Source organism: Ursus americanus, chromosome 21 (assembly GCF_024610735.1).
Source record: "Ursus americanus isolate L20-20 chromosome 21, mUrsAme1.1.p, whole genome shotgun sequence".
Lineage (NCBI taxonomy): Eukaryota > Metazoa > Chordata > Mammalia > Carnivora > Ursidae > Ursus > Ursus americanus.
Window position 1 is genome coordinate 6883093 of NC_142147.1, and position 16332 is coordinate 6899424.

The 16332-nt window shown below is 38.4% G+C and overlaps 1 protein-coding gene across 1 annotated transcript in view; it reads left to right on the forward strand.

The window, feature by feature from the left end:
- Positions 1 to 16332, forward strand: part of LONP2 (lon peptidase 2, peroxisomal) — a 100133-nt gene that overhangs the window by 60420 nt on the left and 23381 nt on the right. Inside the window, exon 11 of the mRNA XM_045806729.2 lies at positions 3312 to 3445. Coding sequence (XP_045662685.1) covers positions 3312 to 3445 — 134 coding nt within the window. The remainder of the gene's footprint in view (positions 1 to 3311; positions 3446 to 16332) is intronic.

Below are 16332 nucleotides of genomic sequence, written 5' to 3' on the forward strand. Positions count from 1 at the left end.
AAATCTTAAAAAAAAAATAAATAAATAAAAAATAAAAAATAAAGTATCTTCATAGCTGAGCACTTCAGTTAAGCCAGAATTTCAGCTTTTTCCCAAGAGCGGTGTAAGGGATTCATTTGATAAATTAAGAATCAAAAACAAGGAAAATATCGAGACACCTTATATGCCCCAGGATCTTAAAAGTTAAATTCTCTTAAGAATTGCGTTGCTACTTTGAAACACCTGGTTTAAGTTATTCATATTTTCTTTTCTTCTCCTTGAGAGATTTTAAACATCCTTACAATTTTCACCTTTGGAATGCACACCAGAACAATAGAGAGGGTGCTTTCCCAAGTCAGCTACCAAGTGCTTAAGCCTGGGGCAAGCGGTATGTGAATTCTCTGAGTAGAGCATTGCTTTGTCTGATTTATAGATTGCATGTTTGAATGGAAAATATATCCTGTTGAGAATTTATATCTGCAACAGCCTCTTACAGTTTTCCTGGCTCGGCGTTACAGGTCCATTGCATCATCTGGCAAATTGTGTCAGGCTGCCAAACGCTCCTCACGCAGTCCTCTCACAGTAACTGCTGTTTTTCAGGAGAAGCAAAGTATCTCTCCATTTTGAACTTTGACTTAGAGTTTGGCCAGACTGCTTTTTGATCTAAGCCAGCCTTCTTATGGAAGTCTATTTGGAAGTCTATTTAAATTTATACACAAAACAGTAAGACTAGATCTGACCTGAGAGTTCCTTCCCTTAACGTGTGATTCATTGTGTGGATAATGCCAGGAGAAATAAATTAGGTGATTTATATGGCGAAGTCTTCCAACAATAATGTTATTCCAGATAACACCCCTGATGCCTTTGGGTAACTTTCAACAAGTCACTTAACCTTTTTGATAGCTTCCCCATCTGTAAATTATGAGTGAGAGAACAAAAATATCTGGATCGAAATAATAATGACTTCAAAAAGTAATGATTATTTGCATTTCCCAGTTGTTGCTTGGGGAACTATTTCTTTTTTATACATGTGTTAGCTCAAAACATCAAATATTAAAAGCTATGGACATTAGGAAATATCTCTGAGCGGTTTTAATATTTTTAAAAACACCACAGGTATTTGCTACTCCAAGCAGTTTCAGCTGTTTAGTGAGTTACCAAGATTAGGGTGTAGTTTTTCATCTTTTGATGTGTTTTTCATCTTTTTGAGTGTCATAGTCCCATAATGTTCAGGAGGAGGGGAGGGGAGGGGGTCTTAGATCTCATCTCGTCCCACCTCCCTCCTTGTGTAACTAGCCTACTTGAGTTCCTCCCGTGCTGGAGGGCTCACTGCTGTCTAATTTTTATGTTCACCTCCCTAGAATTTTCTAGTTCTGCCCTCTACAAGCACCTGGAATCTAAGGGTAAATTTGTCCCTTGTACAGCCCTTCTGGCATTAAAAAAAATGTCAGGTCCAGTTCCCATAAATGTTCTCTTTTTCAAGCTAAATGTCCCTGTTCTCTTTACCATTTCTCTTGACCCACTCTCAAGACTTCACCTTTCTGATTAGTCATCTTGAATGCTGCCTGTGAAACCAGTGTCCCCTTTAAAACGAAACACCCAGAGTGGAACTCAGTATTTCACATGTAGCCTGAGCAGTTCATGGTATAAGACCACCAGCTTTCCTATTTTGATTGTAGTAATTTATGACTGTCTCAAGACTCTGAGCTTTTTTAGGTTATTCTCTTGCCTGTGGCACTTAACAGTTACTGAACATCTTTAGCTGTTTTTCATAAGAATTTCTGCTAAATTTGGTCTGTCTCCTTCTGTACTTTTAGGGTGGGGTTGAATTTTATAAAACCCAAATGTAGAAGTCTGCAGTTATGTATATTTTGTTGTTGGTCTCAGCTACCGTTGCAGCAAAGGAATTTTTTTTCATCTTGATTATCATTAGTTTTAGGTCCTCTGGAAATTGGCATGTATAGCATCTTCATGCTCGTGTCATAGAGAGGAAACATCACTTCTTATTGAATACTAGTGATTCTTCCCTTTTTGGCTTAAAAATACTAAACAGGGATTGTTGTGTCTAGTTTCTTTCAGTCAGCTGTTAATGTTATACTGTCTGCATTAGCTCCTGACCCATTATTCTGACCACCTTAAAAGAAAAAAAAAAAAGAAAAAAACAGTATTTCATTTGTGTTGTTGTGGACGTCATTATTTCTGAAAGTTCATTCCGAACTTCCTGGTACCATTTCTGGGTGTTCATGTCGTTCCCCTGTGAGCTTCCTCGATCCCTGTTCTTTCATCTTCTGTCCAGACCTTTAATCTGAGCTCATCAGCGAGTTGTCTAGGAAGTTACATTGGGTTTTTGTTTTTGTTTTTGTTTTTACATGTTGGCTTGTTTATTTTTAACACGCCTCCCTGTTTTCTTCCTTACTGAAATTATATGCAGTTGTGTAATAACGGACTTTATGCTTACCTCCTCCTATCCCTTTGATGGAAATGAGTTTGACTTTAGAGTGTTTTTGCCAAGAGTTTTTATTTGTCTTTTCTCAGAACTTTTGAAATCTGATGCCCTAAAGTCTAGAATATGTGTCTAATCAAATCCAGTTTTTCAGATAAATCTGTATATTCTCTGCCTGATGCTACCCATTCAAGTCCATCCAAAGTTCGGTGGCCAAAAATGGTTGTGTTAAATAATGGTTTATGAAGTGGCCTACAGAATTTAAGTCTAATGTAAGTTTTTTTAAGACAGCTCTGCTTAACCACATTTAGAATCTTCTACACAAATTCACTATGCCTGTATCAGCATATTTTCCTTCTTTAGAAGTCTCTAAGAAAATACACTGAATAGAGGTGACCAGCACAGTTCCTAGTAAAAACTAGATTTCTAAGATTAATTTTTGCTTTAGTTGGGAAAATTTTATTTTTTTGATTCTTTCAGCAATATTTCAAGTATCATAAATTCGAGTAGAATTTTCTTAAATTGACAGATTTTGCTTAAGAAAGCCCTTACACATATCATCAAGGAGTAAATGATATCCTGTGTGCTGCCAAATTTACTTTGGCAGTGTAAATTGAAGAACCGAGGATTTGTTTTTAAATATAGGATAATAGTTGAAGATAAAAATCCCTATAAAGGGGAAAGTTATACCTGAAAATACGTCTGAATACTTAAGAAATAACAGTACTTTAATGAGGAGTTTTTAAATGTGAGGAAGTTAGTACTTAAGAAAATGTAATGAACTTTTAAATATACGCTGTTTCTTTAGTATAAATGTTAATCATATTATTTCTGTCTATTTTCACAAGTGGTGTTTAGCCAAAAATAAAATATTTTCCTTTGATGACAGGTATACCAGAGAGGCAGGGGTTCGCTCTCTGGACAGGAAGTTTGGGGCCATTTGCCGAGCTGTTGCTGTGAAGGTGGCAGAAGGACAGCATAAGGAAGCGAAGTTGGACCGTTCTGATGTGGCTGAGGGAGAAGGTCTGTGGCGTCGATCTGGGGCTCGCAGTCTTTGTGGTAGGAGTCAGTGGCAAAAAAAGTTGGCCATGGAGGGATGGTGTTGGGTAGCCCTTGGAGCGGTGGCACATACTACTCCACCAGTAGATACATCCAGCGAGTAAGTGATAACTCAACTTTGATGTATTTTATCAAGAGGATTCTCTTTTACAAATAGTAGAGAGTTTCAGCTGAAATAACACTCAATATTAATGATTTAAGGATATCATGAATTCCTCCAGATTTACGATGGCGTGCTTTACGTATGGGTTCGGGTATTCTCTTTTTTCTTTCTGATCCAGGCTGTTGTAAAGTCTTTCAGTATTTATAGCATAAAAAGTTATTACACCAGTTAAAAAATCCAAGCTGTCCAAATACTGCAAGGGTAGATATTTGTACTCTGGAAGAGCTTTATATGTCATAATTTGTTTTTCTCACACATTTTCTTTGATAGGTATACGATTAAAATGTAATTTAAATTATTTTTTCTTAAAAAAGTAATTGTGGAGGTGGTGATAGGGAAAGAAAGGGAAGGTTTCTGTTCCTAAAATTAATCAAACGTGAACATTTCCGTTAGTACTCAGTTAGAATGTTTTAACTTCTTGACCCAGACCCATACAGGGTCTCCGTTCGTCATGCCATGCTGCTGCACAACTTGCCAGAACTTGCTTTAACCAACATGACTTGAGTAGTAGGGAATCGAAATTTCCTATAGTAAAGACGTTTATTAGATGTTCTACCAATTCCATAGCTCTTTCTAGAACAGTTTGATGAATGTGGTTGAAGAACCGTAATTTGTGATACACTTAGTGGAACAGATGTAAACATCTTCCGTGTTTCTCCTTCTGTTGCTAATAAGCACAGTGCATTTTACACTTTATCAGGAGATCAGACTTGCATATAACCCTCCTATTTTCAGTGTGATGCTTCACCCCCGCTCCCACTGTGCCAAGAACCTCCCTGGTTCATTTTCTCCAGGGAGTAAACTTCCCATCTTCTGTTGAACTGGAGAGGGGTGGTGTCCTTGCTGTATGGAGTCGGGGTAGGGATCTCAAGCTGTAATTGTTTGTTCCACAGACTTCAACATTTTTCTCTTTAGTACCATTCCTCACTAATATTTTCAGGCTCAAATTTCCAAACCTTTGTAGCATTTTATGGATAACATTAAGGTTTCTCCTTTCTGTAGCCTAAATGTTACTTCCTGTCCACCCACTTTCTGTTTTCCAAAATATTGTCAGCATCTCTTCCTAGCGTTGCCTTTCCTTTCTTACTCTTTTTGTTCTTAAGGCTTTATACTTTTTTAATTTCTTAATTGTCATTTTAGTAGGATTTGGAGAGGAAGTTTAAGGATAAACACATGTTCAGACCATCATTTTCAAAAATCTGCATTTTCAAAAAGTGCCTTAGGTGAATGATAGCCTATCAAGAATGGAATCACTGGGATAGCTGACAGTGACAGTGGAAAACTGAGGTATTTTTTCCTCTTCTTCTCTTTCTAAAGATAAGGCCTAGATCCTCCTGAATTTCCCCCTTTTTATTCTTAGAACATTCCCTTTGTGCTGTGGACTGAAGTACCTGAGCCTGGGTCTTTTAAGGTCTAGACAGACAGTGGAATGAATTTATCTAGTTAGCTTATTTTGAAAATTGTGTTTAGGATTGAGATGGTATGTTTGGGGATTTATATAGATACATTCAGAGGGATTTGAGGCCAAAGGAATCTTCCCGTAGTTATGCAGTGCTTAATGTTTATACATACGTCCATTAGCATATTTCCAATAATGTCTGTGATCATATTAGCTATTTAAAGATAACCCTGAAATATTCAAGAACGTGTTCAAACAACTTATGAGCTATGTGGGAACATAGAGTTTTTCATGGCAACATTTAATTAATTAATTTATGTATTTATTTATGTATTTATTTAAAGTTTTTATTTAAGTAATCTCTACACCCAACATGGGGCTCAGACTCAGGATCCCAAATGATAACACACCTAAGCAGATTTGAGTAGTTAAGATATTACCTGGGTCACCCAGGTAAATAAATAATTAGGATAAATACTTGTCTTGATGGTGATTTTGGTTGTGGTTCTCATTAGAGGCCTATGGACCCTAAGCTACTTCTGATGTTGTAAGATGCCCTTGAGTTTACTGTAAATGGCTCTCCTCCAGATGTTAGTAAGATAATTACAAGGTATCTTGAAATTAGTGTTTATCAACTTAACAATTCCAAAAGGAAAATTCCTACAAAAGGGTCGATAACAGGTTTTTATGCCACAAAGTTCAAACGGCTTAATAACTGAAAATTTCTCATTAAGAAATGAATTATTGAAAATTGGAGTATAAAATAGAACAGTTGTTTTAGAAATTTCAAGGAATGTAGTGAGGGAGTTATTTTTAATGTTAAAAATATTGCTGGACTTAGAGTTACTGCCAGGAAGAAAAGTAATTTCAGGCCACAAGCTTCAAAACAGGCAGAAACCTCCAGTGTATCGAACACACTTTCTGGAGTAGGCCCAGAAACACTAGTCTGTGAACAGTTGTCTTTGTATTTGTGGGGTCTGAACTGGCAGTTAAACAGAACAAATAATAACGGAGTTTTAAAAGCCTGGTGAGATTTATAGTTGATCCACATTAGAGGAGGAATATTTATGGTTTTCGGTCACTTACCCATGAAGTATGGGAATTACTTCATAAAAGCAGTGCTGCCTATGTTTTCTGCATGTGTACTAGTGTATTCTTAATTGCCCTTTTCCTTTCTGGGATATTAGTTGGGTTGGGAGATCAAAACAAATATATGTGGCTAAAGTTTTATTCTCCTTTTTGCCTGCCTTTAGCTGTGTACACAGATGTCCGATTTATTCCCTTTTTTTATTACATTATGTTAGTCACCATACAGTACATCTCTGGTTTCTGATGCAAGGTTCGATGATTCATTAGTTGCATATAACACCCAGTGCACCATGCAATACGTGCCCTCCTTACTACCCATCACCAGCCTATCCCATTCCCCTCCCCCCCCCCGAAGCCTTCAGTTTGTTTCTCAGATTTATTCACTTTTGTGTCTTTGGATGTTTCTCTGTAAAGAGTCAGGCAAATGTCCATTTGTTCAAGTACTGCTGTATCATAAATGTCCGTTTAACATTAGTAGGATTTTCCCCTCAGAAATTATCCTCAGGAAAGGATTTGTATTGTAATCAGTTCTTACAGTTTTTCAGGATATGGAGCAGTCTCTGTTTTTGAAAAAGACAGTGTTATTAGAGAAGCTACATTAAACTTAACTCAAGCTGTTAGTTTCTTATTTCATAGAAAGGATTGAAAAGTTAGCTAGGAAAAAAAAAAGAACACAGATTTAATGGTTTTTTGTGAAGTATGTGAGATGCCATTATAAATTAGCTTTTAAAAATCACTTAAAGCAATACTGTAAGTGTTTTATGTTATGAAGATCGCAGATACTTATAGGAAAATGGATTAAATTAGTTAACATGTGAGAAGTGAGTAGGTACTCTGGGCTTGGGATGGAATTTCCCGTGGTGGCATCGTACACAGTTCTAGACAGTCTGGATAGCTAGTTTAGTGTTAACTCCTCCAGCTTGTTCTTCAAGATTGCCTTGGCTATTGTAGGTCCTTCAAATATCCGTATAAATTTTAGAAGCAGCTTGTCAGTATCCGCCAATTAAATAAATAAATAAAATCTCCTGATACTTTAACTCTGCATTGAATCTGTACATCAGTCTGGGGAGAAGTGACAATTTGATATTATCGTATCTCCTAATTTATGACCAGCTTCGTTTATTTAAGTCTTAATAGATGTTTTAAGTATTTTAATAGTTTCCAGTGATGAGCTTTTGCATACTTTTTCTTTAGGTATATTCCTAGTTATTTGATCTTTATGTATATTATTGTAAATGGTATTTTTAATTCTTTATTTTCTGATTTTGTTGTTGCTGCTGTACAGGAATACTGTATTGACCCATATCCAGCAGACTTGCCAAATTGACTTGTTAATTCTAACTGTAGATTCTTCTGGATTTTCTGCATACACCGTCAGTCATCACAAATGCAAATAATGTCAGTTTCTGTTCTTCCTTTGCAGTCATTACACCTTTTATTTCGTGTCTTCCCTAATGCACTAGATGGGACCTCCAAGAATATGTTGAATAGAAATAGTGATGATGGGCGCCTGGGTAGCGCAGTCGTTAAAAGCGTCTGCCTTCGGCTCAGGGCGTGATCCTGGCGATCCGGGATCGAGTCCCACATCAGGCTCCTCCGCTGGGAGCCTGCTTCTTCCTCTCCCACTCCCCCTGCTGTGTTCCCTCTCTCGCTGGCTGTCTCTCTGTCACATAAATAAATAAAATCTTTAAAAAAAAAAAAAAGAAAAAAAAAGAAATAGTGATGATAACCAAAGTAGGCAGAAAACAAAATGTGTGAAGAAATTACCAGCCTATATAGCCTTTGTTTTGTGCCCTTGCACCAGCACTGCTCACCTAATTGGCTATGATAAAATATCATCTGTACAGGGATTCTCAGTAGCTGGCTAGTTAGCCTCCTGTTCAGTTCATATCCCTTCACAATTCAATCCCCCCACAATAAACACCATGCCTCGCCTGTTTGATTCTGTTAACAGTTACATATTTATAAGCTTGGCTATCTGTTTCCCCATCCCTAGGAAAATAGAAGCTGTAAGTCAGAAAAAAAGCTGAGTGGTTGGGTGGTTTGAGTCATAGGCAATAGGATTTGCTGTCAATGAAAACATGCCTATCCTCTCATGAGAGATTCCCTGGGGACGCTGCTGACCATAAAATGCTGGCTAGACCACAGATCTAACTCTGTGGCACTTTCTGTAGTTTGGTCTGGATCTCAGTTGGGGTTGCATTTTGACCACATATTGTTTCTCCGATACGTTTGCCTTGTGTATAGCAGTAAAATCAACCTAATATTAAGTGGAAGAAGGTAGATATAGTAGCCTTAATTTTTTTGGTATGTCCCTTCCAGACAACTTTACAGTTAAAAATGCGTCAAGATAAAATATTTGAATTTTATAGCACCAGTTCTCCGCATTCATTAACTTCAATTCTTCCAGGGCACCCCACTACTGACGGGGGGGCGGGGTGGGGGAGGTATCCTGCCACAGCCACTAAGTCAGCTTGGTACTGCCAGGGGTCAGATGCCGTGGGAAAACCGTGTGCTCAGGGGTTTGGATGCCTGCTCCTTCCTTGTGTTTTTGTCACTTTACATCCCACTCATTTCCGAGTCTAGCTCTTCTCTAAGCCTTTCTTGGATCCACTTCCGGGAGGAATCCTCTTCTGTCAGGCCACCTTCAGGGTTCTTTGTTGTGGCTTCCTGCCATTGATTTCTCAGGCCCTGAGTGTCCTTTATGATAGTTATTTTAAGTGTGCCTCCTTTGTAACCAAAACAGGAAGCTGTTCCTGCAGGAGAATCAAGGGTTTTGATCCTTTCAGTTTTGTTTTGTTTTTTTTAAGTCAGTCTTCTGTAAATCTCATTCATACCCATTCAGCGTCTACTGTCACGAACGCATTTCTTGTAGTAATGGAGAATACTGTATATAATATTATTAGGAAGTGACCTCAGAGCTTAATGTAACTTTTTGCTAAATTCTTTTATCTTTGACTTCTTGGAGCAGTCTTCTGCTTGTTGCAGAACTACCTCTCTCTTTTGGATTTTACATTAGTTATTTAAGGCTATATAACGAATTACCCCAACATTTAGTAGATTGAAGCATTTAACAAACATTTATCATCTCACAATGTCCATGGGTCAGGAATTCAGGAGCAGCTTAACCTTAGCTGGGGAGTTCTGGCTCAAGACATCCCTGTAGTCAAGCTATCCGCCAACTGAAGGCTCAACTCAGGGAAGATCTTCCAAGGTCGCTTACGTGGTGGTTAGCCGACTTCTGTTCCTTGTTGACTATTGGCCCGGCTTCAGTCTCTCACCACACAGGCTCACTACATGGCCACTGGCTTCCACCACCACCCCGTCCCCTGCCCCGCGAGTGTGGTACATGAAAAGGGAAAAACAGAGTCTAAGACAGAAGCTACAATCTCTTCTAATCATCCCTCTCCCACATTCTGTTGGTCGCACAGACCGACCCTGGTATGATGAGAGATGGCACTGCGCAGGCATGTGAATTCTAGGAGGTGGGGATTATTGGGGGTCATCTTGAAGATGGCTCTCACAGATTCTTTTTTTCGCTTAAAGAAGGCTTTTATACATCTCATTTCTACTAATACAACCCCCATTTCCGAGAGCTGAAATAGTTTGTTTAGAGTTCTAAAGAAAACCTGTGGTTTGGTTGTTAATAGAGAGTGGAAATTTCTGTGCTGCAGGAACAGTTAAGAGTAGCTACATTATTCTGTTGGCTAGGCCTTCAGGGGAGAAAAGCTTAATAAGACCCACAAGCAAATGAATAGTTCTTCAGCAACCATTGAAACAACCTTTATTTGTCAGCTTTTAATGTGGATTTTGCCAGTGTTCTTGTTTGTTTTCTTTGGGGACATAAAAACTTCGTTGGCTGTTTTTAGTGAGGCCGATAATGGAGTAGTTTCCTATTACTTGGTTCCGGTTACATGTAAACGTCCTCAAATGCCTGAACCTGGATCCCGTATCTTCCTTGCTGACCAGCGTTAGAACAAAAAAGAGAGAGTAATTTGGGTGTGTGCCTCTGAACCCGAAAACCACACACCAGATGCTTTGGCTGTTTATTTGAGATTGTTACAATACCGAGAAGTCAGATTTTTAGTTTCTGAAGAGATGCCTATGTCCGATGGTTAAGAGGTCTTTGAACACCGTGTGACAAGTCCCAGTTTTAGTATTCATGGAAGCTGGATTTAAATTGCTCTACATTTTCCTAATCTTTAAGCAGCACAACTTTGAAAATTTCTGCTTATTCTTATAGAATATACCAATCTTAAAGGCTGTAGCGATTTAGTAGTCATCACAATCGAAGGAAATTTGTCGGAAGGGTTTTTCTGACCCAACACTCAAGTTCGTGCTGTTGAATATCCATGCATCCTACTTGAGCTGAGTTCTTATCAAACGTCCAGGTCGCACAGACAGGCCTTAGAAGCTTTAATTCAGTTTTGCATTTTCAGTAAAGTCTTGTTTCACCTGTTCATGCTTATCTTTCCTTTGATTTTATTAGTAACTCAGGGCAAATACAATTTTCTAATAGTCAAAGGAACTAAGGTTAACTGTTGAGAAATATGGACTAAGGAGAGTGTTTTAGTCCCAAGGCACCTGGCTTGCTGGTTTCTAAAGCTATGGGGTTTGTAGGGTTCTGTTACAGCTAACTGGATGTTACAGACCAAAATCACCCAAAAAAAAAAAAAATCTAGATATTAAGACTTTCTGTGGCAAATACTTTGTGTTTGGAGGCCTATTAAGCAATATGTTGTGTACAAACTTCTAAAATCAAGTGGTGCTTTAGTGCTGAAATGAAAAAATCATGTTGGTATATACTGCCAATGTCTTGAAGATACACAAATAATCTTTCTGACATTTACACTACTTTACTCATTGTTCCCTCATCAATATTAGCTTGGTTTAAGAAAGATTTGTTTGCTACGTAGACTGGAAGGAAGTGGCAATGAAGGAAAAACCCTACTTACGTATGATAGGAGCCAAACATTTGTTATTTAAACCCTATTTTGGGACAGGAAAATTAAATATTGTCAAAGAATTAAAAAGCCATTGTTTTATTTAATGAATCATATAGGAAGATGTCATGGCCTCTGAGTGTTATTGTCATATAAGATCAAACCAGCCTTTTAAGTTGCAGGGTATTAAAACAGTACTTATTTTTAATATTACAAATAGTCTCTACATTTTAACTGACAATCCAAAGACTTTCCCAAGACCGTTTTCTGAATCTCTAATGCAGGAAGTGGATGTGTTAATGCGCAAACCCTGCTTAGAGACAATGGCCCGTGCTCCTTTGTCTTGTACAAAGATGTCCCAGACCCTGGTATAATTTTAACTCATTCAAGTCAATGAGTCAGCTACTGTATGCCAGGTTCTAGATTAGGTCCTGGGAAGCAGATGAAAGAAGACTCCTCTAACAAATATATATAGTCCATTGGGTGAAGTCAATATGTGAACAAATAATTTTTAGACCCGTAATGTTTCAGGTGTGCTGGTGTTTAAAGTGCTGTGAGGCACCGAATTGATCATTGAAAGCTTCATTTTACTTATTATACATATCGTAGCTTTTTAAAATTGCTTTTAGTAAATCGAGACAAAAATAGTCATTTGCTTACATCTCAGAATTAGATGGAAAAAATATTTTCCAGATATTCTGTTATTTATTTTCATGAATAGATAACTAGTATTAAAATTGAAAAATATTTTACAATCATAATTTCCATCTTAATAGTTAACCATATAGAAATGTTTAGTAGGTGAATTTGAAAGAAAAGGTATTTGGTTATGTTAAGGTTCATCCCCAAAATAATGAATTAAATATTGGCAAAAGGCACTTAAAAGATTTTATTGCTAGCCTGAGCGGTTTTCTGGGCATTCGAACCATGGATTTCTCCATTAAAGCCTAGTTCCTTTAAAAAAAAAAAAAAAAAAGGGCAGATTGAAAATATGCAGGCCCAAATGCCTTGGCAGGCCCTGGTCAGTAACTTGAATCTCAGTCACACTTAGCACACTTCCTTTGGCTGGGAGCATGGTTTTCTGGAAAAGATTAACCTGAAACTGACAGCACAAATTATACAGTTGGAAATATTCAGGTTTTTCTGATTTGTTTTTAAGATACTTGGTTTTCCCCTTTCTGCCTTCCCAAGAGAAAGCTCTCAGAAGCATTGTGTCCATGGTCAGTTTAGCCCTGAGGCAAATGCTTGTACTGTCTTGTGAGAAATGACAAAGCCGCTTATAATCTCAGCATCTCATCTCCCTTTTTAAAGTAGACTCAGTTTAAAAAAAAAAAAAAAAAGTTGTTTTTATCACTGCAGCCCTACAGATCTTTCTCTTTATGCCTAAATGCAGTCTGGATCCATGTGTACGTACCCACACTAAAGAGATGAGATGGAAACACCATCCCCCTTTATTGGTTCACGGGTGACCCCTCTGCCGACTAGCTGTTAATACACCTAGTAACACACCTCGTACATGCACGCACAAAAATAACAGTTCCAGCAAACCTGCAAGTTTCATTCAGGAGCCTAGTGTGATTGGATTCACCGATTAAAAAGAAAGATTTTTAATCATTCGGTAATGTTATTACATAATTAATTTTCACTAATTAAAAATGTTTACTTTACAAAATCAGCATATTAAGACAGGTAAACTTTTGACAAATCAAAATAATAATTGTTTTGGTGATTTGTCATTTGTCCAGAGACGTTATGAAGGTTTATTTCAGCAGGCATAACTGAATAGCTGTGTTATGTAAGGCACTGTGATGAGTTGGTATGGCAAGATTAGAGTTCATCTAGTTTGATTTTCATTCTGCAGATAAGGAACCTAGGGCCCAGTTTCTTATGCAAGAGTTTGCTCCATAAATGTTGGTTGAGTTATGGTCTGGGTGCTGTTTACTCCTTCAGCCTAAAAGGCGTTCCAGAAGAGTGGGAGCTATGATTAGAAAGGTAATTTGGCATATATTGTGATGGATCTTGAATGCAATTCTTAGAAGTTAGGAATTTGCTGAATTTGTGATGCAGACCAGTAAAGATGCATAAGTGTGAAAGTATTCTAAAGATTCATTAACAAATAGTGAAGAAAATGGATACACGTATACCTTGGAGATACTGAGGGTTTGGGTACAGACCACTGCAGTAGTGAATCAAATGAATTTTGTGGTTTCCCAATACCTTTAAAAGTTATATTTACACCGTCCTGTAGTCTATTAAGTGTGCAGTGGCATTATGTCTGAAAAATAATGTAGATTCCTTAATTTAAAAATATTTTATTACTAAAAGTGTTAACTGTTGTCTGAGCTTTCAGCAAACCGTAATCATCTTGCTGGTGGAAGATCTTGCCTTGATGCTGATGGCTGCTGACTGATCAGGTTGCTGAAAGTTCAGCTGAAAGTTGAAGGCACGTTCTTAAAATAAAGCAGTATTGAAGTTTGCCACATTGGTTTTCCTTTCATAAGTGATTTCTCTGCAGCATGCGATGCTATTTGGTAGCATTCACCCACAGGAGAACTTCTTTCAGAATTGGAGCCTGTCCTCTCAAACCCTGCTGCTCCTTTATCAACTAAGTTCATGTAATATTCTGAATTCTCGGTTGTCATTTCAAGAATGTTCACAACATCTTCACCAGAAGATTCCATCTGAAGGAACCACTTTCTTTGCTCATCCGTAAGAAGCAAGTCTTTATCCACTGAAGTTTTGTCAGGAGATTGCCACAATTTAGTCCCATCTCCAGGCCCCACTTCCAATTCTACTTCTCTTGCTGTTTCTACCACAGCCTCTCAGAGTCACCCATGAGGGTCAGCTTCTTCTGACTCCTGTTTATGTTGATATTTGACCTCTTCCCATGAATCACAAACGTTCTTCATGGCATCTCTAGTGGTGAATCCTTTCCAGAAGATTTTCAGTTTACTTCACTCAGACTCATCAGAGGAGTCACTATCTATGGCAGCTGTAGTCTTACAAAAGTGTATTTCTTAAATAAGACTCAAAAGTCAAAATTATTTCTTGATCCATGGGCTGCAGAATGGATGTTGTGTCAGCAGCGATGAAAACAACATTACTCTCGTACATTTCCATCAGAGCTCTTGGATGGCCAGGTATATTGTCAGTGAGCAGTAAAAGTTTGAGAGGAATCTTTTTTTCTAAGCAGTGGGTCTTAACAGAGGGCTTAAAATACTCAGTAAACAGATGTGCTGTCATCCAGGCTTCGTGGTTCCATTCGTAGAGCACGGGCAGAGTGGATTTAGCATAATTCCTAAGGGCCCTAGGATTTTTGGAATGGTAACTGAGCATTGGCTTCAACTTCAAGTCACCAACTGCATTAGCCCCTAACAAGAGAGTCATCAGCTGTCTTTTGAATTCATGAAGGCATGGATTTTTTCTCTCTAGCTGTGAAAGTCCTATGTGGCATCTTCTTCAAACAGAAGCCTGTTTTGTCTGTTTGAAAGTCTGCTGTTCGGTGTAGCCGCCTTCATTTTAATTATCTTAACTAGATCATCTGGGGAACTTGCAGCTTCTCCATCAGCACATGCTGCTTCACTTTGCACTCTTACGTTATGGAGACAGCTTCTTTTCTTAAACCTCTTGAACCAAGCTCTGCTGGCTTCGGATTTTTCTTCTGCAGCTTCCCCCACTTCTCCCAGCCTTCACAGAATTGAAGAGAGTTGGGGCCTTGTTCTGGATTGGCCTTTGGCTTTGGCTTGAGGGAATGTGTGGCTGGTTTGATCTTCTCTCCAGACCACTAAACCTTTCTGCATATCAGTTATAAGGCTGTTTAACTTTCTTATCATTCATGTGTTCACTGGAGTAGCACTTTAAATTTCCTTCAGGAACTGTTCTTGGCATTTACAACTTGGCTAACTCTTCGGCCAAGAGGCCCAGCTTTCAGCCTGCCTTGGCTTGAGACAGGCCTCCTTCACTAAGCTTAATTATTTTTGCCTTTTGACTTAAAAGTGAGAGATATGTGACTCTTCCTTTCACTTGAACTCCTAGAGGCCATTGCAGAGTTACTGACTCCCCTAATTTCAATATTGCTGAGTCTCAGGGAACAGGGAGGCCCAAGGAGAGGCAGATGGCCAGTCGGTAGAGCCGTCAGAACACACACCACATTTATGGATTAAATTCACCGTCTTACATGGGCCTGATTCATGGTGCTCCAAACCAATTACAGGAGTAACAGCAAAGGCCACTGATTATATTTTTCACTATGCAGTAATGATGAAAAAGTTTGAAATACTGTGAGAATGACCAAAACGTGGCACGGAGAGACAAAGTGAACAAATGCAATTGGAAACATTGTGCCAACAGACTTGCTCTAGGCAGGGTTTACAGGGTTCACAGCCAGTAAATGTCATTGTCAAGATTCTAGCCTAGGCAGACTGGTGAAAGTCTAAACTTAGTGTCTACACTGTGCTTTCATTATTCCCATATAGCCTGTGTTCATTATCCCTGTAACAACTATTTGAAGCGTAGATACTATTTCTCGCATTTCAGGTGAGGAAGTAGACGCTTAAGACGATAAGGGAAATGAACAATCGGAAAGGAAATTAAGCAGTTCCATTTACAGTAGCAAATGCAAATCAAAACTACAGTGAGCTGTCACCTCACACCTGTCAGAATGGCTAAAATCAAAAACGTAAGAAACAACAAGCATTGGCAAGGATGTGGAGAAAAGGGAACTACTCGTGCACTGTTGGTGGGAATGCAAACTGGTGCAGCCGCTGTGGAAAACAGTACGAAGATTCCTCAGAAAATTAAAACTGGGACTACCCTGCTTTCCAGTAATTGCACTACTGATTTACCCAAAAAATACAAAAACATGAATTCAGAGGGCTACCTGCACCCCAGTGTTTATAGCAGCGTGATTTACAGTAGCCAAGCTATGGAAGCAGCCCAAGTGTCCATCCACTGATGGTTGGATAAAGAAGATACATATAAAGATATATATGTATATAATGGAATATTACTCAGCTACAAAAGAGAGTGAGATCTTGCCATTTGCAACAACATGGATAGAGCCAGAGAGTATAATGCTAAGTAAAATGAGTCAGTCAGAGGAAGACAAATGCCATATGATTTCACTCCTTTGTGGAATTTAAGAAACAAAAAGGGGAAAAAATGAGAGAGAGACATACCAAGAAACAGACTCTTAACTGTAGAGAACAAACTAATGGTTACCAGAGGGAAGGAGGGTGGGTGGATAGGTATTAAAGAT